Genomic DNA, 23455 nt, shown 5'->3' with positions numbered 1-23455 from the left:
TTTATCACCGATAAACAACCACCATCGTGGGGTTGATTGGTGATTCATTGTAAATCTAACCTAAAATAGTTCTAACCTTCCAAGCTTCATGGAAGTAATAAGAAAACAAAATTTTTTCTTTGAATTTCTGAAGTGTTTTATTGTGTAATTTGTCCAAAATTCTATATCAACTAGAAGTTTAAGTTGCCTTATCATCAATGGTCAGAAGCAAGTAGTTTTATTGAGTTACACACTTTTTTCCATATTCACAATGGCCAAAGACGATGATCTTCTCCCCGATGTAGACGCTGCGAAAGAATTCTATTCGAAATATGAGCCAAAAGAAATTCTTGGAAGGTGAGAACGGAATGCTTTGTCTTCACTTAGTTCCATAGGGATTGCTCAATTCCTCTGACAATTGCTTGCTCACCTCTTAAGTAGATCATGAATATTCCAGTTACTGAGACTACTACTCTCTGTATTTCAGAGAAAAATCTAGTAGGTAAATAAAGCAACATGCCCTGAGACGTCTCTTGCAGGATCAACCGAAGTATAATGCAGGAACTTTAACATTATAACTACACTTTCCAAGTGTTAGTAAGGGCATATCATGTTACTTAATCATACGACGATATATCTTACGTTTTATTGGTCTAAGTTCCCCTTGTCAACACTGACGTCCCGGAATTGTGGTTGATTTAATTCTGAGAAAATTTTCACCGACCATCCTGCTGCAGTGCTTTAAAATTGAAATGATTCCAAGATAGATTCAATAATTTTACTCAACAGGTACCTGTTCTAAAAATTGTTTGCGCATTATTTTCATTTGTATTTTCATAATGCCCATGCTCACCTTGTGTCACTTTGTTATCATTAATTGCTCTAATATGATAGATTACTCATCACTACTTTCTTGTTACCTACTTTTTTTAGAGGAATAAGTTCAACGGTCCGTCGGTGCATTGAAAAAGAAACTGGTGTGGAATTTGCTGCCAAAATAATTGACATCAGTAATGAGCCAGAGAATAGGACTGCAACAATTGAAGAAGTTCGGATCTTGCGTTTGGTTTCTGGCCATCCATACATTAGTAAGAGTATTCATGTTTTTCACTGTACAAGTTTATTAATTGCATCACAAAGGTCATTTTCATCATGAGATGGCGATTTCTTGTCTCATACAAACTGTTAATCTGGAAACAGAAAATGAACCCAAAAGGAACCGAGAAAAAGTCTGGTATGGGTAATCTGGGACACCCTATATATTTCTCGCCTGACACTTTCCAACCTGAAACTTGGAAGAATTTTATGTATTAAATCTAGAGAATTCAAAAATTAAAGATGAACCATCTACAACAGCATTCCTCAAGGGTTTTTTCAAAAACCTTAGAATCTTTAGCAATTACTACTTAATGAAATTTTGAGTTCTGGAGGCAGTTTGCTGTAAATACTAGCAAGAATCGTAAGAAAAATGTCGCTCTCCTGCAAAAGTTTCATCAGGTAGTCAGTTTCTTTTCTATGATTGGTCATAAATATCAATCTGTAATTATGATCATTTATTTACTTATTGTTAGTTGTAGATTATCTCAATCCTTGAGGGTAAGCATAGAGTGGAATGATGTAGGCACCTACTTGCAATGCTGACTTCTATGCTGCCGTGCTAAGGATAAACGCTGCATGAACATTCGAAAGTTGCCGAATTTCCGATGATAAAACATGTATATTTGACAACATACTTGCATATTTTTCCTTAAAATTTTCAGATATTTCATATTAAATTGCGTGCAAAATCGTCTGAAATTTTTGGAAAATAATATTCACAATTTTCCCAGTGATTTCGGTTTTTATCGGAGGAAACTTGGCAATGTCTGGTGGCTCATACGGCGTTCTTCCTTAGCACGGCAATACGGTGCTCCTGCTTCTTTTCTCTGCCAGTGCAACTTGACCCAACTAAAAACGAATGTAGTGAATGAAGGCAAAATCAGTTCTTCATTCGTCTCTTATTCACATTTATCTCTAATCTTTGTCTTTAAATTTTGATTCCCAGTTCAGCTGCATGATGTATTTGAATCGGAGACATTCATCTTCCTTGTTTTTGAGCTATGCAAAAACGGAGAGTTATTTGACTACCTAACGTCAGTGGTCACTCTTTCAGAGAAAAAGACAAGGTAAGCCTCCGTTACATACCTATCATCAGGGCAAGATCTAAAAGGCTCACGGTCAAACTTTTCTATTTGTCAATTAGTTCTCAATAAGATATTTAAAGATTTGACAAGCATAAACACAAAAACACAGAATCATTACTATCAGCTCTCTGACCCCCTTAATTTCCATTTTTTCTCTTAGTTCCTACTACTGAGCTGATATCAATGATTTTTGCGGCCATCAACTGGTGATAGTCCCCAGATGAGCCTGCTCTATTCAGATTTTGGAAATATGACCCTGATCTTTCTATTCAACATGATAAAATTGTGAACTCTCTCATTCAAACAATGTAAATGTTCATTTGTTGTCACTGTTAAACCAAAACCTCAATATCTGGGCAAAAACTGATCCAAATTAAAAAAAACTATAGCTCATTGGAAAACTGAGAACATTTTCTATAAGCACGTTTCTACAAATTTGCTCTAGCCATAATACTTTTGGAGAAATTGAGCAAGGAAACTTTTGTTTGAAACGACCCTTTGATTATCTTGTCATTATCCAATGAGATAGGGTTGTATGGAAGGAGGTAGCACCCAAAATTCAACCATGTAACCTCCTGGTCTGGAAATGAAGAATTTCCTTTTTTTAATTTTCTTATATTTTTCTATTCTTCTCTGTGCAGGAATATAATGCGACAACTTTTTGAGGCTCTGGAACATGTGCATGGCCATGAAATAGTACACAGGGACTTAAAGCCTGAAAATATTCTGTTAGATGATGCAATGAACATTAAACTCACCGATTTTGGCTTTGCTCGTGTACTTCCACGGGGAGAACTTCTAACAGGTACCCAAATCAACTCTCAATTTGCCCTTTTTCACATGGTTGCCAATGTCAGGGAATATCAAAAAACCTGAAAATTGTTAGGGAATTCTAAAAAGTCAGGGAGAACGTGAAAATATCAGGAAAAAATTGTCAAGTCACCCTTATTCCCTTACTAGAATGGGTTTGACGTTTTGAACAACAAATTTTGTCTGAAAACTATTTCAAATCATGTCTTTTTAAGAAACTGGGATATCCTCAATTTTCCGGGAATTCCACCAAAATGTGACCAAGAGAGATCAGAGAATTTAATTTTTTAAATTCTGGGGCAACCCTGTTTTCAACTTAAGTGTTTCAAAAGCAGCAATGAATTAATACTTTAAAGAACCAAGGAGGTATCAAAAGTATTTCCCACAATCTTCATGAAAATTGGGACAGCTATTTTGATAATGTCTATGGCATGCACCTTTGAGAATTACTTAACTTTGCTGGATATCGTAAAATCTAATAAGGATCACATCTTTTCGGTCAATCCTCAATCATACAAAAGGACAGATGTCACCAAGATAAGCGTACTCTTGTTTTCTGTTGCCTAATATTATGTAGCATTGTCTTGTTTCAACATAAAACCAAATAGCATAATGAGTATGAAAACTGATTTAAGTCAAATCGGTAATTGATTAGTTATTGGTCAAAGCTTTGACCTACCTTAATCATGGTTTCTTTTTAGTCGTGCGGCGAAGCGTATAGACTCTAGGTTTCGCCGGAGGCTAAAAAGTGTCCACACTTTTAGGCTAAGTCCAAGAGAAGAATTTTCGAGGAACCAAGTAACATATGAGGTATTGATATCGGTGCATTTTGGCCCAATGGAGTTGTTACATGTGCGAGGAATTTGCAATTTGACTGTTGATTCTTGTATAAAAGTTCGCGAGGAACACAATGATGCCACTGGTTTTCTCTGAAATCATCTTCCATGCTCAAAAAAACCTCTCAAGTTGAGGCCAAAATGGAGGGGATATCCCACCCTACCCTGAGAGTCCACGTCTACATGAAGACAAACTCTCCATGCAAAGATAGGGAGCAAATACATTAGCAGGGTTGCCGTGTAGGGTTGCAGTTTTGGAGTCCCCAGATAAATTGGTAGCCCTGTCAAAGTATTAGCTCCCTATCTTTGCATGGAGAATAGGTCTTGATCTAGGCTTTGACTCTCAGGGTAGGGTGGTATATTCCCTCCATTTTGGCCTTAACTTGAGTGCTTTTTTTGAGCTTGGGAGATGATTTCAGAAAAAACCAGTGGCACCATCGTGTTTCTCGTGACTTTTTACACAAGATTCAACAGTCAAATCGCAAATTCCTCACACATGCAACATCTCCATTATGCCAAATGGAATTTCTGATCATTTAGCCATGGTTTGGTAGCGTTTAGCAATCAACTGTGACCATAATGTAAAGAACCCACACAGGTGCCTTTCGCGGAATGTCGCCCTATGGCATTCTTTATCATCAAGTCACTGTTGAACATTTACTGTTAAGGTAGCGTTTAGCAACCAAGTATAGCCAAAATTTCCAGAACTCATACCTCAGATGTTCAAAGAGTGTTAACCTGTGTCGCCAAATGGAATTTCTGATCATTTAGCCATGGTTTGGTAGCGTTTAGCAATCAACTGTGACCATAATGTAAAGAACCCACACAGGTGCCTTTCGGCGGAATGTCGCCCTATGGCATTCTTTATCATCAAGTCACTGTTGAACATTTACTGTTAAGTAGCGTTTAGCAACCAAGTATAGCCAAAATTTCCAGAACTCATACCTCAGATGTTCAAAGAGTGTTAACCTGTGTCGCCAAATGGAATTTCTGATCATTTAGCCATGGTTTGGTAGCGTTTAGCAATCAACTGTGACCATAATGTAAAGAACCCACACAGGTGCCTTTCGGCGGAATGTCGCCCTATGGCATTCTTTATCATCAAGTCACAGTTTAATAGCGTAAATAAGCAACCAATGGTGGCCAAAATGTCAAGACTCCAAACTGGTGCTTTTTGGCTGAATTTCGCCCAATAGGATCTTTGATGATTTATCAGTAATGGTTGATGTTTATGTTGATTAATTATTACTGTCTGAAAGTGAATCCTGTGGGAGAATATTATAGGGTTGGTTCAAACAAGTTTTAGAATTTTTTTCCTTAGCGCTAATGGACCCTAAGGACAACTTCAATTCATCGAACTAAAAGTTTTCAATGTTCATAACCATTTTTTAACTGTCGGAACTCACTAGACCACATTATATTCATGATGAATTTAAAGAATATCGCTGTCAAAAGTTGAGTTCTCCTTCAATTTAGCACTTTTTGTCATTACCTTAACGACCGCCATACGGAAAGTGCTAAATCTACGGAAAACTTAACTTTTCACAGCGATATTCTTCAAATTTATCATGAATATAATGTGGTCTAGTGAGTTCTGACATTTAAAAATGGGTATGAACATTTAAGGCTTTATTTTCCTTGAATTTAAGTGGTTTTTCACAGGTCTACGGTAAGAAAAAAAGTCTAAAAACACGTTAAAAGTTACTTGAACCTACCCTACAATGTTGAGCTATGACTTCAACTTTCATGAACCCTTACTTGTGCCTTTCAGCTTGATTTCGCTAAATGGAATTATTTATGATTGAAGTCGTGGTTGAGTTTACTATGCTGATAAAATATCATTGGAAAATTTAGGTTTCACCATCATAGTCTTCTACGAGGGCTGTCCCAAAAGAAACCGGACTTTTGTCATAGAAGGCGAACAGAGCGTCGTAATGAAGTTTTCTTGGGCTTGTTTGAAAGCTGATAAGCTACTGAAGATGCTTGTTTTTACAGAATGCAAACATTGGTCTTGGTAAGGAAACTACACGCTTTGGAATAAAGGAAAGTCAAACTCGAGTTTGGATTTTTGTCTTTATTTCAAGAAAAATTTAGATACAACTTAAAAAAAAAAACCAGGTTTTAAGTTAAAAACTTCGTTGCTCTCTTATTCAAATGCTTAAAAATAAGGAAATCAACATTTTAAGCAGCTTACCAAGTCATCACCTATCCCCTTCAAAATATTCGCCAGCTTTGTCGATGCATTTTTGCCACCGTTTCTTCAATCGGGAGAAACACTGTTGAAAATCCGCAGGTTTGAATGATCGCAATTCCTTCAAGGTGAAACTGTCAACCGAGAATATTACAATGGTGTTCTGAGACGATTACGCGAAAATGTCCGCAGAAAAAGGCCCGAGCTTTGGAGAGAGAATTCCTAGTTTCTGCATCACGATAATGCACCTGCCCAAGCATCCCTCCAAAATCGCGAATTTTGTGCAAAGAATGCCATGAGTGTCCTCCCTCATCCCCTCTATTCACCTGACCTGGCTCCGTGTGATTTTTTCTTCACGACTTAAATCTACCTTGAAAGGTCGACGTTTTCAAACCATTCCGGAAATTCAAGAGAACACCTTGAAGGAATTGCGATCATTCAAACCTGAGGATTTCCAACAGTGTTTCTCCCAATTGAAGAAACGGTGGCAAAAATGCATCGACAAAGCTGGCGAATATTTTGAAGGGGATAGGTGATGACTTGGTAAGCTGCTTAAATGTTGATTTCCTTATTTTTAAGCATTTGAATAAGAGAGCAACGAAGTTTTTAACTTAAAACCTGGTTTTTTTTTTAAAGTTGTATCTAAATTTTTCTTGAAATAAAGACAAAAATCCAAACTCGAGTTTGACTTTCCTTTATTCCAAAGCGTGTAGTTTCCTTACCAAGACCAATGTTTGCATTCTGTAAAAACAAGCATCTTCAGTAGCTTATCAGCTTTCAAACAAGCCCAAGAAAACTTCATTACGACGCTCTGTTCGCCTTCTATGACAAAAGTCCGGTTTCTTTTGGGACAGCCCTCGTAAAAATAACCATCAGCATTACTGCACCAACCAAAATCTAGCCAAAAAAAAAAAAAATAATTCGTCTGAAAAAGTGGGAGAAGTTGGGATGTGCAGTCTCAAAATAAAAATACCTAGCTGTGATTGGACATAGCTTTGCTTTCATTGAGACTTTCAAATTTTATGAATAAAAAACAGTACGCGTTTAGCAAAAACAGTTAGTTTTTGTCCTTACCTGTAGACCATACAAAAAGAGCTAAATTGAAGGAGAACTTAGCTTTTGACAGCGATGCTCTTCAAATTTTTCATATACCTGTACAATGTGTTCTAGTGAGTTTGGATGGTAAAAAATGGTCAGGAACATTTAAAGCTTTATTTTCCATGAATGTAAGTTGTCGTTCAGGATAGATTCTGACGACTAGATCCTTACTAGAGTAAGGAAAGAAAGTCTAAAATTGTTAAAAGTCACAGAAAAACGCGAAAAAAGAAAAAAGTCGGAAAAGGAAGTCAAATTTACATAACAATTAAAATTAACATAAAAAATTCGTAAAAAGTATTGGAAATTACGAACAAATGTATTTACGTAAAAACTGTATTAAAAAGAAAGTTAATTTAATTAAGAAAAATAATCTTGGTAAATCAATTTCTCACGTAAATTTGACTCAAAATTCATTTAAAAAACAGGGCCGGATTTACCTACTTGCCGCCCATGGGCCGGATTTACCTACTTGCTGCCTATGGGCCACCTGTATTTTGCCGCCCCTTCTCATTCGTTTCGAAACATCAATAAAAAACAACTTAATCGGCCCGAAACAGTAACAGAGAAACAACTTAACTTAAAACGGGACTAAGGACGCAAATAATAAAAAGAAAACACATAAAATATAATAAGAAACCCGGGACGTTTCGCAGGGATCACACCCGCATTTTCAACCGGCAAAACAAGAAAAATTAAAAGAAAGGACACTATGCCCCTCACTACTAGCAAAAGTTCGCACGGAACTTTGCGTGAAAGTTAAGTTCCGTAAACCTATCTACATAAGTGTGAACGAGGCCTTCCATTTGTAAGAAATGAAGGTAAAAATTATGCAAGAACAAACATTAATGTGGTTTAATAATTTTAACTTCCGCCGGCGCGCCGCGCTGACCGCACTGTGTTTGGCACAATGCGTGAAGTATTCGTACAGTCTTGTAGGCGTTATGCGTTTCACGCCGACCGCCGCACAGTGGATTGAGTCAATTAGAGGGGTTGGACATGAAATTTTTGACAAAAACTGCAAATGTTGATGTTTATTTCGTCACATTTTAAAGTTCAAGGGGTGATACTGGAAGAAAATATCACGAGAAAACCAGTGGAACAGATTGCAGAACATTAGGTTCTTGTATAAACGGAGTTATGAGCGTTTTAAGTTCCCAAATTTTTTCCGACCTCTCTCATTGACTCGATTCACCGTGCGCCGCGCTGAGGGCTTCTCCTTTTTATCTCAAGTCCTCATCATCACTGCTGCACCGCTCCATGCCTAAATTGCGTGTTTGGTTTCTCTCTTAACTCGACTAAGTAATTAAAGGTGCTGTCACCGAAAGACGCTTTCTCGTTTGTAATTTTTTTTTTCTGAATCCGATTTTTTTTAAACCTACATTTTAAAAAAATGCAAAATTTGCCGCCCCCTGCGTTAAGAAATGAGAGATGCCTTACTCTATTACCCAATGCATCTGACGAGTTTTTCAATTCAAAAAGGAACGTATGACACTCCACAAATAATCACGTTTGAAGCGTAAACCGGATAAAACACGATTTGTCAAAAGTATTCATTAAGTATTGCACTTTCCACAGAAGCATATTGCACAAAAATGTCACTGTAACGACTTCCGGACATGGTTGCGACCAACTTAAGGCTCAAAATTTTGATTTGTTCGCTCCCTAAAAAAAATGGTCCATCTCAGTAACTGGGCTCACCAAAACTGACGAATATCCGAGGGTCACAGGTCGTCGTGGTCCCGGTCGAGAGAGGACATTTTTCAGGGTTGAAATCCTTCCTCTTATTTAATTGTTTTTTAAATAAACTTAGGCTAGGACACTATCCCTAAATAACAAACAGACCAATTTGGCTCCAATGCTTCGAGCTCTGCACGTGTAAACTTGAGTTTTTTGTTTTTATTACTCTCGCTTTTTATTACTTTCGTCGGTCTGCTCAGGGCCGAAGGGGGCCCTCCCTCCCCCCTTCCTCCTCTTACAGTCACGCTCCGGCGTGGGTGCAGCCGTTGCGCCGCGTCATTTTTGTGGGAACATTGATCAGCGTTTCGAGCCTTAAGGCTCAGTTCGGGTGCGATATTCTATCGTCACGCGCCCAACTCCCCTCCCCCTCCCCTCCCAAAGACGCTCCGCGCCACCTGACTATCGATATTTTAGACCAAAATATTGTATCGATATTTCAACGTTGATATATCGTCCGTATCCATACATTTATCTCCAGAAATATCGAAACGATTTTTCTTTCTTTCTTCTGCTGAGTTGTGTATTTTACACCTCGGAAAATCGGAAATTATGGTCAATTTTTCATAGTTCGAATTTCGGATTTCGCTGGCCAGGTTGTACAGACCTACGTCACAGGGTAAACAAACCTCAAGATGCAAATACCTCCTTTTTTTCTCTATGTAGGTATAGGACTTTTCGCGTGGCTGCTCGACGGTTTGTTAATCTGTGGAGGTTAAGCTACATTCACGCGTCGCAAGCAACCTGGCGCGTCTGCTTCTTGCTACTGCGAGCGCGCCTTCATTTCCTCCTGCACGCAACAAGGACAACCGCGATGATAAAGAATTCCATTCGGCGAAATCGAGCCGAGAGCAGGCACCACGAGTATATACATATGGGTTATTTTAGTCAAGGCGGATAAAGAATGGTGGTCGCATCTCGTACCCTCTTGACGTCACGATTGTAAACAAACCCAACTGCGGAGTTAGGGGGTTTGAGGTTTACGCTGCACTCTAACGCTACAAGGTATTGTATAGTCATTAGTCACTTATCATTGTAAGTATTTTCTGGCGTTGATAGCCCGAATTTAAAGTGAAATTACTGCGGTGTATTTTATTTTGCTATCTTTATCATAAATAATTTAAAAACCGTGAGAGGTTTTTTTTTTTTTTTTTTTTTTTTTTAATATTTCTTATTTTCTCCATGGGTACCTGATTATCAATGTAATTTTTCGGGGGATCCCCCGAACCCCCTTATCTGGGTGGAGTCCTCCCTTTGTTTTTCAGAAATCCCCGACCCCCTCTCCGTTTTTTCCAATTTTCACACTTGTCTCCCAAATTTCCGAAAGTACAAATTTCTCCTGGAAGCATCAAAAAGAAGAATGATTGGACGTTATTTCCAAATTTCTAAGGAAAAACTACCGCATTACAGCTCTCAAAAATCCGAAATATACTAAGTCCAAAATGATAGGTCCAGTTTCGTCAGAAAGTTGCACATGTGCGTGAAGGAACGAGCCCATCGGGTACATTTCTTTAAACACAAATTTCAGCCAGAAATATTAATCATCAGAATGATTGTAACTTCCTTGCAAATTCTCCGTAAAAATTTTAACTCAGACTACGATCTGAAAGCGTTTCATCAGGAAGGAAAACTCATAATTCCGTTTAGAAGTTGTATGAGCCTCGCGCCGCGGCATGCATCGCATCGGGTACACTTCGGGTACATTTCAAATCGCGCGGTAAAAGCCCGTACCCTCTGCACGTCACACATCCTCAAGATGGCAGCCAAAATCGAAATGCGACCACCATTCTTTATCCGCCTTGTATTTTAGTGATGGGTGGGATTTTATTTAAAATTCCTATGAATCCTGATTGAGCGTTTTTGCAGGCAAAGACCCCTACGATGTGCAGGCGATCACAGAGCGGGAGTAGCTGGTGGAGTGGTGGAGCGTGCGTGCAGCTCGCTCGGACTCCATGATTCTGCTCTGTTGCTCTCTCCTCTCCCCTACTCTTTGCTCCTAATGGCGCCAAGCACAAATTTCACTCGCGGAGAAAAATTAAACTGCTCAGCTCAGGGAATTGGCATTTTTGATTGAGATTAAACTTCTAAACGAGTCCAACCCAAGTCAACCAGGGTAATTCTCAAAATACTTTGGCAAGATATTTTTCTGATATAATTTAAGGATATAATATAATTATTGACATAATTATTATGATATAATTTATTTAAGGATTGAGGATGGAGAATCTTTAGAATTTATGGAGAAATCACAAGCTTGTGTGGGGGCCCCAGCGTTCTGAGGCATTGAAATTAATCTTAAACGTACCTATTTACATTTTGAATTTTGGTGGAAAATACGGGGGGGAGGGGGGCTTTAATTTATATCTGAGCCATGTATGTTTGATGATTAGAGGATTTACTTATTGCTAAATAGGCAGAGGATGCCAGATGATAAGGGATGAGTTTGAGGATTGTATGCGCACAAGGTATAAATGTTTTCAGGATAAAGCTATGGCAGCTAAAAACTAAGATAGCATCCTTCCTTCCTTATTGGAATCAGGCGTAGATCTCAGGAAAAATTTAAAAAATAAAAGGAGGCTATCTACGTGTGGGAGAAACACACAAGTTACTTAGAGTAAGAGTTAAATTTTAGGTAAAAAAGATGTGTAGTTGGTCGGTAAAGACGCAGAGTTGTACTTACGTATTTGCCAGGCTGTGTACATGCATGCAGCACCCACTACAGCCTCCTCCGGAGAATACTATCGGTGCTTAATATTATCTCAAAAATGCTTCAGATGTCAAATTTTGAAATCATCCATGTTGTGAATAGGTACCTATCTATTAATTATACCTGTATCTTTCCCTCTGCTTTATGCTGCTTATTAGTACATTCTGTGCGCATTGGGGGAACTAGTTGAGAGGAGGAAGGGGGGGGGGGATAAATCTTACCCTCACATCTGACTTAATTCCTAAGAAATATGAGGGATTTTGCTAAGTTAGCTGTGTTGCCAGACGTTCATTGTGGAAATTATAATTGTACCAAAAATATTTCCATGTAAAGATGAACCATCAAGCTAAAACTTTTACTAAACATTCGCACAAATTTATCAATTTCTTTTTGTGGCACAATGGCACAACTTCTGGAAACTTCCTGTTAATAGGTAAATACGAGGCACTTAGCACATTTCTTGAAAAATTTGCTAAAACAATATCTTACCGACCAACTACACATCTTTTTTACCTAAAATTTAACTCTTACTCTAAGTAACTTGTGTGTTTCTCCCACACGTAGATAGCCTCCTTTTATTTTTTAAATTTTTCCTGAGATCTACGCCTGATTCCAATAAGGAAGGAAGGATGCTATCTTAGTTTTTAGCTGCCATAGCTTTATCCTGAAAACATTTATACCTTGTGCGCATACAATCCTCAAACTCATCCCTTATCATCTGGCATCCTCTGCCTATTTAGCAATAAGTAAATCCTCTAATCATCAAACATACATGGCTCAGATATAAATTAAAGCCCCCCTCCCCCCGTATTTTCCACCAAAATTCAAAATGTAAATAGGTACGTTTAAGATTAATTTCAATGCCTCAGAACGCTGGGGCCCCCACACAAGCTTGTGATTTCTCCATAAATTCTAAAGATTCTCCATCCTCAATCCTTAAATAAATTATATCATAATAATTATGTCAATAATTATATTAAATCCTTAAATTATATCAGAAAAATATCTTGCCAAAGTATTTTGAGAATTACGAGCTGGGTGGGGTAGGGAGGCGGCGGACGATAGGATGGGTTAGAGTAGGTATTGGGAAGAGAGTGCTCGAACTGCCCTGAGTTCCCGTCGCGCGACGCAGCCATCTTGCCTGCACATCGTAGGGGGTCTTTGCCTGCAAAAAGTAAACATCATGAATCCTAGGTATAGTATTTACTTTAGTAAACAATTATCATTTATTCCATCACTTCTTCGGATTATTTATTTTTAATCAATCTATATTCATGTGAAGTGTAGCTCATCTGCATTTTTCTTTCCCTGGAACCTAAATGTATATTATGAGTTTGAATCCATCAGAAACTAAGTCAGTCAAAATCAAATTTAACTACATACGAAGTGAAAACGATTTGTATTTCGCAAATCAAAGTGATAGTTAAAGCAACCAAACTGTGTCAGAAATGCTCCCAAATTACTAGGTAAGGCTTTTATCGGCTCATCATCTGATCCAATAATTTTAATTGTGGCATTTCATTCGGCATGTCGCCGCACGACTTCTATGATACTCAAAGTCTCACATATATAATTTGAAAGGGGGGGTCTGGGGGGCGGCGCCCCCTCAGCAGGTAGCTTTTGCTACTTGTTTTTTTTGGATGCCAATTTTTTTAATTTACTGACTCTATGTAAACAAAAGACAGTAATTTCTCATCCATCAGTCAATCTTTGACTTTGACAACTTGCTCAACGTGTTTTTTTTGAGAAATATGTTTCATAGTGCCTTGATTAGCACCCTGTCTAGTGGTCCATTCTAATTTTTTGAAGAGTGAAATGTTCATAAAATGTTGAATTATGTTAATAAATGACATTTACTAGTCCACCTGTTTGTTTCTTCCAGAATTGTGCGGGACTCCTGGATACTTGGCTCCGGAAGTTTTAAGAGTTAACATGTACGAAGGTGAACCAGGCTATGCACATGAAGTTGATTTGTAAGTTCTGTTCTTTTTTAAATCTTAGAGATTTAAAGAGAAGTACATAATGCAAGGAAGGTAATTAATCAGTTCTTCGCTCTTGCTACGAAATTTTTTTTCTTGTTTTTTTTCAATTCAATTCGCTTTAAGATATTTGAATAATGTGAATATTCTCCCTCTTTTTATTGTCCGTACACTAGCCTCCTTGACTCAAAGTCAACCCTTTTTTTTTCAAACTCAAGGACTAATGAATTTCACATTTTTGCCCGATTTTAAGCTCTCAAAATTAGACCCATCGAATTTGTGGAAAATAAGTATGCTGCAGTTGACTAGTAGAGAAGATATGAATTTAAGTATTCTGATGGATTTTTCTATCTCAAAATTTCACGTAGATCACCATTTATACCACTCAAATTACCGAAATTAACTTCCAACCGAGGTATTAAGTTTTTATTTTGCATCGGTTACCAAAATTTAAATTTCCAGCCCACATGAAAAACAGGAGTTGACTTGAATCAAATTACGCACTACAGACAACGGTTTTGTCAGGCTTCTTAACCTCTGTTTCTTCTCAACTTTGTGTTCTTCAAACTTAGGTTTTGTGATTGTCATACTTTTGCTCTGTAAAGACTGTCACAGAGGCATGCAGTGTGCGTTGTAACTCAAGTAGAGCAGGAAGTTTGAATTGGTGCATTGGAAAACGTTAATATCTTTGTCAGGAGGTACTTTCAGTAATTTTTGTTGTACAATTGTGCTCTATGTGAAATTGCAATGAGAAAGCATTCCATAATGCTTAAATTTGCACCTTAACTTGTGGTAAGTTAGCATACCGATAATGCAAATTTCATTGTTCGAACAGCTCTAGCATGCATTCAACCTACAAGACAAAAGACATAGAAAACTTTTAAAATCACAGTGAAAGAATTTGTTGCTCAAAGTCAAAGCGGCACAATCTATTATTTAGTATTCGTTTTTTAGTGATGAATGTCACAATAAAGTAATGACTATTAGCATTATAAACAAATGATCATGTTTGCAATTTACCTGAAAGTTAAAGTACCTAATTCATACCAGAGTTAAAATGAATAGTTTCAGGGAAACTGTGGAGTTGAAATTTTTGGTATGCTGAGGACTTTTTTTTAGAGATAAAACCTCTCAGTGGTTTGGTTCAAGTTATGTCTTTCATTTTCTGTGGTAGAAAAGGAGTCACGCTCATTATTTGCTGATTCTCTAATTTTTCTTTGATCTCTTATTTTTACAGGTGGGCATGTGGAGTCATTTTGTACACACTGTAAGTATTAGAATTTCTTTTGACTTAATTCACTAGTATAAATTGTGGGACCTGGCTTTTCAAGCGCAGCAAGTTTTATTGCTGTAGATGAACCCTGAAAATTGGACAAAATGCAATGTGTCCAAAACTGGTCTGACAAAATATGTTATTTAGAAAAGAAAAAAAACCTTGATCAATCCAGACTCATTGCTTTTATTTGTTTACTTCCAGCTAAGTCCAAAAAGTGTGTTGCAAAATCTTAATTATACTAAGCAAAAGTCTCCATACAAAAGGAAGAACACCTTTCTCAGTTTTTATTAAATTTTAATAGTTATACCACTGTCAGTGGCAGTATAATCAAAGAAAAGCACGCACACACTTAAAGTAAATCAGCAGCCTGGGTCTACTTCTATTCTCTCCTTAGGGATAAGCGGTTTTACTTTTATATCATTAAAGGTCAAGAATGCAGAACGTTCCAAAATTCCGACAGTTTGCAGTGTTATGGCGTTTTAGCCTTACGGCATTCTTCCAATGTGTCTCACAACTTAACACGTGATTTTATAGCCAAACAAGCGAATTGCCGGTAAAATGTATGATTTGTCCCACTTTTTTGAAGCATGGAGCTAAAAGAAAAGAGGGAAAAAAAAAGAAGGTCCTTTTTTTTGAAAATTGACTCACATTGGCTGAGATCCTATGCTGCCTATTAAAGCTGCGTACGCACTAGAGCTTTTTTGACGAACGTACCAAATGTGCAGCCACAAAAGACTGCTCGAGTTGTGCAGCAAGTGCGGACGGGTCTACGAATGGCTCAAGCGTTTCTCCCGCACGAGCGGAACGAGCCGAATTGCATCGAAAGCTTTCAATGATTTTCGGATTGTTCGCGCATTTTCCAGCCATGAACCGCTGATTTTTACCGCCTAAAGTGCATTCAGTTGACTTCTTGGTTAAGATGGAGAGACACCAAGTGGCAGCCGGTGATTTTTTAATTATATTTAAGTCATTAAAAAAGAAAAAAAAATCTTGCCCGCGCTTTTGGATGAGAAAGTAATGTAGAGTGCGTGACAATAATTCATTCATGAGAGATAAGGACTTCTTCCACTTTCAAAATTTTGTGCGCATGAGTTCAGTTGATTTTATGAAACTGCTCAATTTAATTGGGCCGAAAATTACGAAGCAAGTGACCAACTTCTGTGAAGCAATCCTGGTATCCAACCGACTAGCAGTCACATTGAGATTCCTAGCAACAGGAGACTTCTTCTGATCTTGTTCGGAGGACGATCATCTTCACGCTTGCGGCATTCCTGTGTTAAAAGATCGGCTCGTTCTGTTCCTTGCGTTTGCATGTCTGAACATGTCAAATACGAGCTCGAACTGCTCGCAGCGTTCGGCTCATTCGGTTCGTTCGTCAAAAACGCTTTAGTGCGTTCCCAGCTTTAGATGCCACGTTCAGAAACGAAAAACCTCATGCTAAAGCTATGATGGTTGAAGTTTGCAGTTCAAAATATCTATTCAAAGTAATAGGATGCCAGTTTGAAAGCTCAAAATGGGTAAAATAAAATGGTAAGTTACCTCTGTTGATTAAGAAGAATTCAAAAGCTCCCAACCTATTCTTCAGAATACAGAATTAATAGTGTTCTCTGTCAAAAACTCTAACTCTGATACTGGACAAAAATCCTACTCATGAAGGATTTGTCCGTGTTCTCCCAGGTCTTTATCTTAGGCAGTCACAAGTCTTCAAATTTGTGTTATTTCCAAGACCAGATTATAAGAAATTTTTCATTTTTATGTTTCAGTCTAGTTGGTTGTCCTCCGTTCTGGCACCGGAAACAAATGGTAATGCTCCGCAATATCATGGAAGGGCAGTATTCCTTCACATCCCCTGAGTGGGCTGATATCTCAGGTAATTTTCAACACACAGGTAATGATGATTTTTGTATTTTTTTTGCCTGTTTTTTTTTTTTTTTTTTTTTTTTTTTTTTTTAATCTTTAATGTTTGATTGATGAATTGAATCATTATCCAGTCATCATTAAATTTTTTTTCAGCTTTTTACCTCAACTTTAGCGGCAGTGTCAACCATTATCAAATGATGGGTAAATATGTACTATCAATGAAAATATGTCACCAGATCTGTGAAAAGGGACCTCATTCTAGGAGAAAACTTTTCAAGTGAGCCAAATTTATGGAAACCTTTCAAAATCGGCAATTTTGAGTTCTCATCAGGAAACACTATCCAGAAGCCTTTGTCACAAGATACGTGTGGTTTTAGTTTCATATTCTCACCAAGGAGAGTGCTAGCTACTCCTTTTCTGTGTGTATGTCAGATTTTTTAAACTTATGACATATAACTTAGGAATTTTTGTCCAGGAACCTCAGGACATCATATCTACTTATCTCAATGGACCTAAAGAAGGTAAAAATTCAAACATTCTGATATTTCCCATAAAAAATTTCACATAACACATGATTTGGTTGCGCCTACATTTCCAAATATTCTTACTCAATACAGTGGTACCATCAACTCTAATTTGAATCTTTGGAAGACAAGGTTCCTTTTCACAGATCTGGTCATATATTGTTGGAAAACATTGTGTCAGTCAATGTGCTTTTGTTGCATTTCGAGATTTAGGCTGGTGTCTCCAAGTAATACTTTGTCGAATGAAGCTTGTGTGAATAATACAAGATTTTTACAATTTTATAGAGGAGGCCAAAGATCTTATACGACGGTTACTTGTGGTGGATGTTAAACAGAGGTACACTGTGCACGATGCCTTGCAGCACCCATTCCTTCATGTAAAGGTGAGCTCATTATAGATTTTTTTATTTTTTCATTTTTATACCTAATTTACACATTTTTAATGGTTTCCAATCACACACTAAAACTCTGAAGTCACCATCTCTGAGTCTAGCTTGTTCAGGGCTGTTGTTTTTTTTTAATTTTTTTTTTAAAAATCAATCTGAATCATTACATGTAGGCTTTGATACTACATATTTAAGAGTGGAGCTCAATTTATATCCCAAGAAGATCATTTATGACTGTTTATAGGAAGACGGATTTTCATGTGGAAAAATGAAAAATGAAGCTCCTACTACCACTTCTTAGAAAAAAGTTCCATCAATAGTTTGGCATGACAAAATTTTGATCTAAACCAAGATAATAATACAACTTATGGATGGCTTTGAACTTTGATAGAATTTTCTCGGGAGTGTCAAAAAGTTTTTGGCATGGGAAAGTGTGAATCAATATTTTTGACCCCTCACTGGTTTTTTTGCCGTTCCCAGCAATTTGAGTTAAAATAAACTTTGCCGGACTTCATTACAATTACTTTCTCGAAAAATGTTTTACAGAATACTAAGGTGCTTCTTACTGGTGACTTCTTAAGTAAAAAAGAGATAAATATCATATCCCTTCATTCAGATAGATATAAGAGGTAGATTTTTGTCGCTGTGGAACGAAGTTCTCATCTGAATTAATGTCTTGTCATGACTGTTGATCACTCGATTGGTCTTTCCTCTTTCATACAGTTTGCTGATTCGTTGTAATCTATTTTTTTAAGTATTATTTTTTTTAAATTCTATATTTTAATTTTTTTAAGTATTATTTTTTTTTAATTCTTTATTTTAATTTTTTTCTTTAATTTTTTTTAACTCAAAAAATTCAATCCTCACCAACTCATCTCATTAAATTGTTCTTCTTACTATTTCAGCTGTGGGATACTGACATGGTTCCTCTGAAACAAAGTCTGGGGACACAATCCAGAAGATTCAGCAAAATATCTCAGATGGCAATGGTGAGATCCCTCATTATAAAGTATTTATAGCTGTGGGGCTATCTCAATTAAAAGAAAAAGATTTTTGCCTTTTGCATTCTAATTTTTGTCATAATTAATTCTGGTACTATTTCATTACATGGGTTGTATTTAATGACATTTCTTGACATGGAAATGTCATTAATTTATATTGAAAATAAATTATGTCAATTCATAATATGGTTCCAAATCTATAAATAGCTTAATTCAACAAATTAAACCAGGCAAAGTTTAACCGATACATGATGGCAGTTGTAGCCCATGAATACCTACATTTCCTAATTACATATCTCGCGTTTTCCTGGAAGATCCAAGTTAGAGAAGTGGTTGGATCTTGCAAGGATCGGATAATTGAACTTTTATTGAAAATGATTTGTGGTGAAAATACCTAATGCTTTCTTTGTTCTTTGTTTTTTCTCCCTAGGATCTGAAAATATGTCCATTCAACGCCCGGAAAAAATTTAAGTTTGCAATATTGTGTGTACGATCCATGGTAAGAATGACCAGATTGAGATTTACGCCAGAACCACTGTCCGTATCTAAAGGTCGCTGTGACCCATACAGAATTAAAGTTCTGCGTAAGGTAAACTACTTTACTGATACTCACTACTTACTACTTTACTTTACTGATTTTTTACCAAATTTGCTCCAGTCCACCTCAGACATTGATAAGTACAATTTTCAACTCCTGTTGGTGGTAGTTTAGCAAATTTTGAGAATTATTACTCCTGTTGCCTATTTCATTCGAACTCCTATGGTTTTACAAACTTGTGACCTTTTCACTTCTCCAAAGCAAAATATTTCAACCAGATATTTATACATTTCTAGCCATTGTAACACTAGAATAATGATTGCATCTCTGACATTCTCAATATCAAAAAATATTCAACTTTTGGGTAGAGTGCATTCAGCAACCAACTAAGTTTATCGAGGAGTAAAGGGTCCTCTCAACGGGTAAAATTTCCCACCAGAGTTATTTTTATTAAATGCGCTTTTACCTAGTCCTTTTCTTTAAGTTGCCATCCTTTTTCTGAAATTTAAGGTCAAACAGGCCTGTTGCGTAAGTGTAAGGGACAAGTTCGCTAAGGGGCAATTAGAAAAGACTCTCAGAAGACCAGCAAAAAAGAAAAAAATATTTCTTTCGGCATTTCTTACTTGAAACAAATAAACAACAAATCCTATGATCGGTACACTACACTGCAGCATTTACTTGTGGCAATCCTTTCATAATTACTCAATTAATTTGTTCTTTTCCTAACGGAGAGAGCAGCACTATCGCTAAATTAGGTTCCCTGAAAATTTTAACCAGGCGCTAGATGACAAACTGCCACTTGGTTCTTTAGAAAATTTAAAGCAATTTTAAATTTTGATCTGTCAGTGTAAAAAAATTTACGTGAACAAAACTGGTATGTAATTAATGTGGGAAAAGCACAAGTATGTACAGGGAGCAGATAAATGTAATTTTAATTTTTTTATTTAATATATTCACTACGTAATTTAATGGCTCTCTTGAGTTTTTCTTCAGTCCAATTTGTGGGTTGCATTAATTGTTTTTTACTTTTCCATCAAGTATGTCATGTTTAAATCTCAAATTTTAATGATTCAATATTGTTTCTTTTTTCAGGTCATCGACGGCTGTGCATTCAGAGTTTATGGCCATTGGGTGAAAAAAGGCGAAGGACAAAACCGAGCCGCTCTCTTCGAGAACACCCCAAAAACTGAATTACGTCAGATTTACATGAGTAACCTCTCCCCAGTGTCTTAGTCTTATTTTAGTCATGGTTTTGAAAGTCAGTCCACACAATTTAGAATAGTTACCGTCAAACTTGGTATTAGGTTGGCCATCTTGTATGCAATAAATCCTTTAAGAATAGAGCTGGGAATGTAGACAGAACATCAGACAATGCCCTACATATATCCCAACTTTTAATAGTATTTGAAAAGTCTATAGTGTTGAAAGAATGCTAGGTGTAATAAAATAGAGAAAGAAAAAAATTGCAGGCATTAATGGACAATAATGTAAAAAGGAACAAGAGGTGGAAACTTTTGTGGCAAGGAACCGTGAAAAGACTCATCTAGACTACTTACATTCTTTGGCAATATATTCTCCTAGTTATAGAAGGTTTCAGCTTGATGCTAACTTTAAGTTTATTTTAAGCAGTTTTGTTCCCAGAAAGAATTTAACTGGTGCTATTGTGTTACCTTTTCTTCAAAAAACTTCAAAGACTGATCATTTGTCTGACTGAAAGAAGCGTATCTTTATTTTTTTAAATCAACCGTCGCCAAGTACAAAATATACTTGCCTAATTCAGCAGTTTTTTTTTATTTTTTTATTAATTTATTTGTGTATGGTCTGTGGACATACAGTAATCAAAATCGATATATCGATTATAACAGAATGAATAAATAGTGCTGGCTCCTCACTATTCTGCGGAGAAATCAAAGCCAAAAATTCAAAAATTATTTGACCATTAAACAAGGTACAAGTTGAAGTATTCTAATTTGTATTCAATCTTCAAAATTAATAATATCTGTAAAAATTTAAAATAAAATTTAAAAATGAAAAACTTCTAAAAGATTATACAATTTAAGTAAGAAGGGAAAGAAATTAATTAGATCAAAAAAATTAAAAATAAAAATGAAAAAATCCTAGCTAATCAAAAGTCAAGTTTAAAGAAAAATAAATTGTAACAAAATTAAAATTGAAAATGATAGGAAAATATTATAAATCAAAAGAAAAAGTACAATGAAAATTTAAAAGTTCCTATGAAAATATAGAAAAGAAAAAAAATAGAGAGGAAAAATAACAAAAATGTTTCAACAGAAGAAAAAGTAAGAATGAATCAAAATGAAAACGTAATGTACAAAAAAATTACTAAAATAATAAGGGGACACAAAAACCATGAACACAATAGAGCAGAACACAATAAGGGAAGAAATTTGCGAATTCATCTTCTCAAGGAAAGCAGTTTCAGACTAAAACTTAGTTCAAATTTGTTACTTACTTCTTCTATATTGAAGAATCCACAAGTGTGCCTTAGTAAAACAACATCTCTGCTATGTCAATTAAGATAAAAATTAATTTTACAACCTGTATATAAATAATTAAATACAGAAAATTCACAATTTTTATAACAGTTATTTTAACCCTGCCAAAACCATTATGAAAAAGCCAGCAACGAAAATGATGACTTTAAATTGTACCTTAAAAAACTAGTTAATGATGGATCATGCAACATTTTAGACTGTATTGCATCTTTCCATTGAGTGAGCTGTTATACTTATTACTTCCTCCAAGTGCTCACCAAAACAATCAGCATTCATTTTATTAGTTTTGTGGTTGTAAATAATTGTGCAAATTCAGCCTAATTAGGATTTAGCATAGAATCCATATTTTGTTTTTGTCCACTACCCATCATAATTCAAACTGTGGAACTTCTATGGAATCTATAGCATATTCATAAAAGTTCTCTGATTTCCATGAAATTTGATGGATATCCATGAAAGTCCCTGGAATCTGTACGGAACACTTCCAACAGGATAAGGTAGAAACAGGAATTTCGAGGCCAAGTATTTTTTTTTACTTCTAACTCAAAAAAGGACTTGGTTTTCTTTCTAATAAATTTGTTGAAATCCATTTTTGTGTATTGTCTAGTCCCAGTAAACAATATCTTTATGATTGGGTGAAAACCCAGTTTACATCTAACTGATCTAGTCCAAAATTGGACTGGCTTTGATAGTCAAGCAGGACTTTACCCTGTACCTTTCAGTTTCTGTTCAGCTGTAATCTAGTCCTGTCTTCTTTTACACATATCGTTCAGAAATCTGTGGTTTGTCTACTTTAGCATGTAAGCTACTTCAATGAATAAGTCTTAGCAGACAGTAGTTGAATCGTACAGTTTGGAAAGGGCAGAAGAAAAAAAAAAAAAAACTCTTGCCCAAGCATTCATTGTTTATGGTATCTCATGGGTTTTCGGACTTCCTTTTTCCAAGCTTGTCAAAAGATTCAATTTTAAATTTTAATGTATGAAAATGGAAAGTCACTAAACCTATGAGCCTCACAAGAGCTGTTTTCACCGATGGATGATAACTCATCGATTTTTTGACTTTTGAACGGTCTTAAACTGTGGATTAAGTTATATCAAACCTTTCAAAAAACAACTGAAACATTTCTTATCATCAGCTACAAAGCGTAGATCTCCCTCTTCTTAACTCTGCCAAATGTATTTCAGGCTATTACTGCCATTGCGCAAAGATTGAGCCAAGAATATAACATTCAACTGGTTGTTTTTGATGCATCATCACTTTTTATACAATGTCAAATTGTACTTATCTTCCCGAAGGTTATTATGTCTTTAGTAACATAAAATAACTGAATTCTAAATAGCTATAATTCAGAGGTTAATTGAGTAGTGAGTCAAGTATTACTATAGATTTGTAAATATTCCTTGTGCCTGTAAAATTTTGCTCACTCATGATGAATCAATAATTTTGTCAAATTTTGTAAGAACATTTTAAGAGGTAGATAGTATGGAGCTATGAACTTTCTTTGATATTAGGGTTTGTATAAGTTAAGATTGGACAGGAAATTGTTTCATTTTGTTGATGTACTTAAATGATAAAATTACTTGAAATTGAACAATCATAACTTTAAAAAAAATTGAAATATTATCATTCAAGAAATTGAGTACTTGCTCATTGTTACAAAATAAAATAACAACTACTTTCATCCTTAGCATGATACCTGATTTTGTTCGTTGTTTTTTTTTTTAAAGAATACTGCTGTCCTGAGCAAAAAATTATTAAATCAATCAGTTTGTTCCAGATTTTCTTCATGTCTTGTGATTAATTTTGTAACTGAAAGAATGATCTTAAAAACTAGCAA

The 23455-nt window shown here is 36.0% G+C and overlaps 1 protein-coding gene across 1 annotated transcript; it reads left to right on the top strand.

The window, feature by feature from the left end:
* Positions 1-44: 44 nt before the first annotated feature.
* PhKgamma (phosphorylase kinase gamma) lies at positions 45-23455 on the top strand. The gene is made up of 11 exons (XM_019051196.2): positions 45-336; positions 913-1067; positions 2024-2144; positions 2804-2967; positions 13421-13511; positions 14755-14784; positions 16557-16663; positions 17463-17560; positions 18469-18552; positions 18995-19153; positions 20195-23455. The coding sequence occupies exons 1-11, from the start codon at positions 251-253 to the stop codon at positions 20333-20335; spliced, it is 1236 nt and encodes a 411-aa protein (XP_018906741.1). The 5' UTR covers positions 45-250; the 3' UTR covers positions 20336-23455.

The sequence above is a fragment of the Bemisia tabaci genome, chromosome 4 (genome assembly GCF_918797505.1).
Source record: "Bemisia tabaci chromosome 4, PGI_BMITA_v3".
Lineage (NCBI taxonomy): Eukaryota > Metazoa > Arthropoda > Insecta > Hemiptera > Aleyrodidae > Bemisia > Bemisia tabaci.
Note: the sequence above shows the minus strand (reverse complement) of the source record. Positions and strands in the feature narration are given on the sequence as shown.

Bases quoted from the DNA above. Each gene is read 5' to 3' on its own strand.
- PhKgamma (XM_019051196.2), top strand. From the start codon at position 251: ATGGCCAAAGACGATGATCTTCTCCCCGATGTAGACGCTGCGAAAGAA. The intron at 2,145-2,803 runs GTAAGCCTCCGT...TTCTCTGTGCAG, and splicing joins CTTTCAGAGAAAAAGACAAG to GAATATAATGCGACAACTTT. The intron at 16,664-17,462 runs GTAATTTTCAAC...ACAATTTTATAG, and splicing joins TGAGTGGGCTGATATCTCAG to AGGAGGCCAAAGATCTTATA.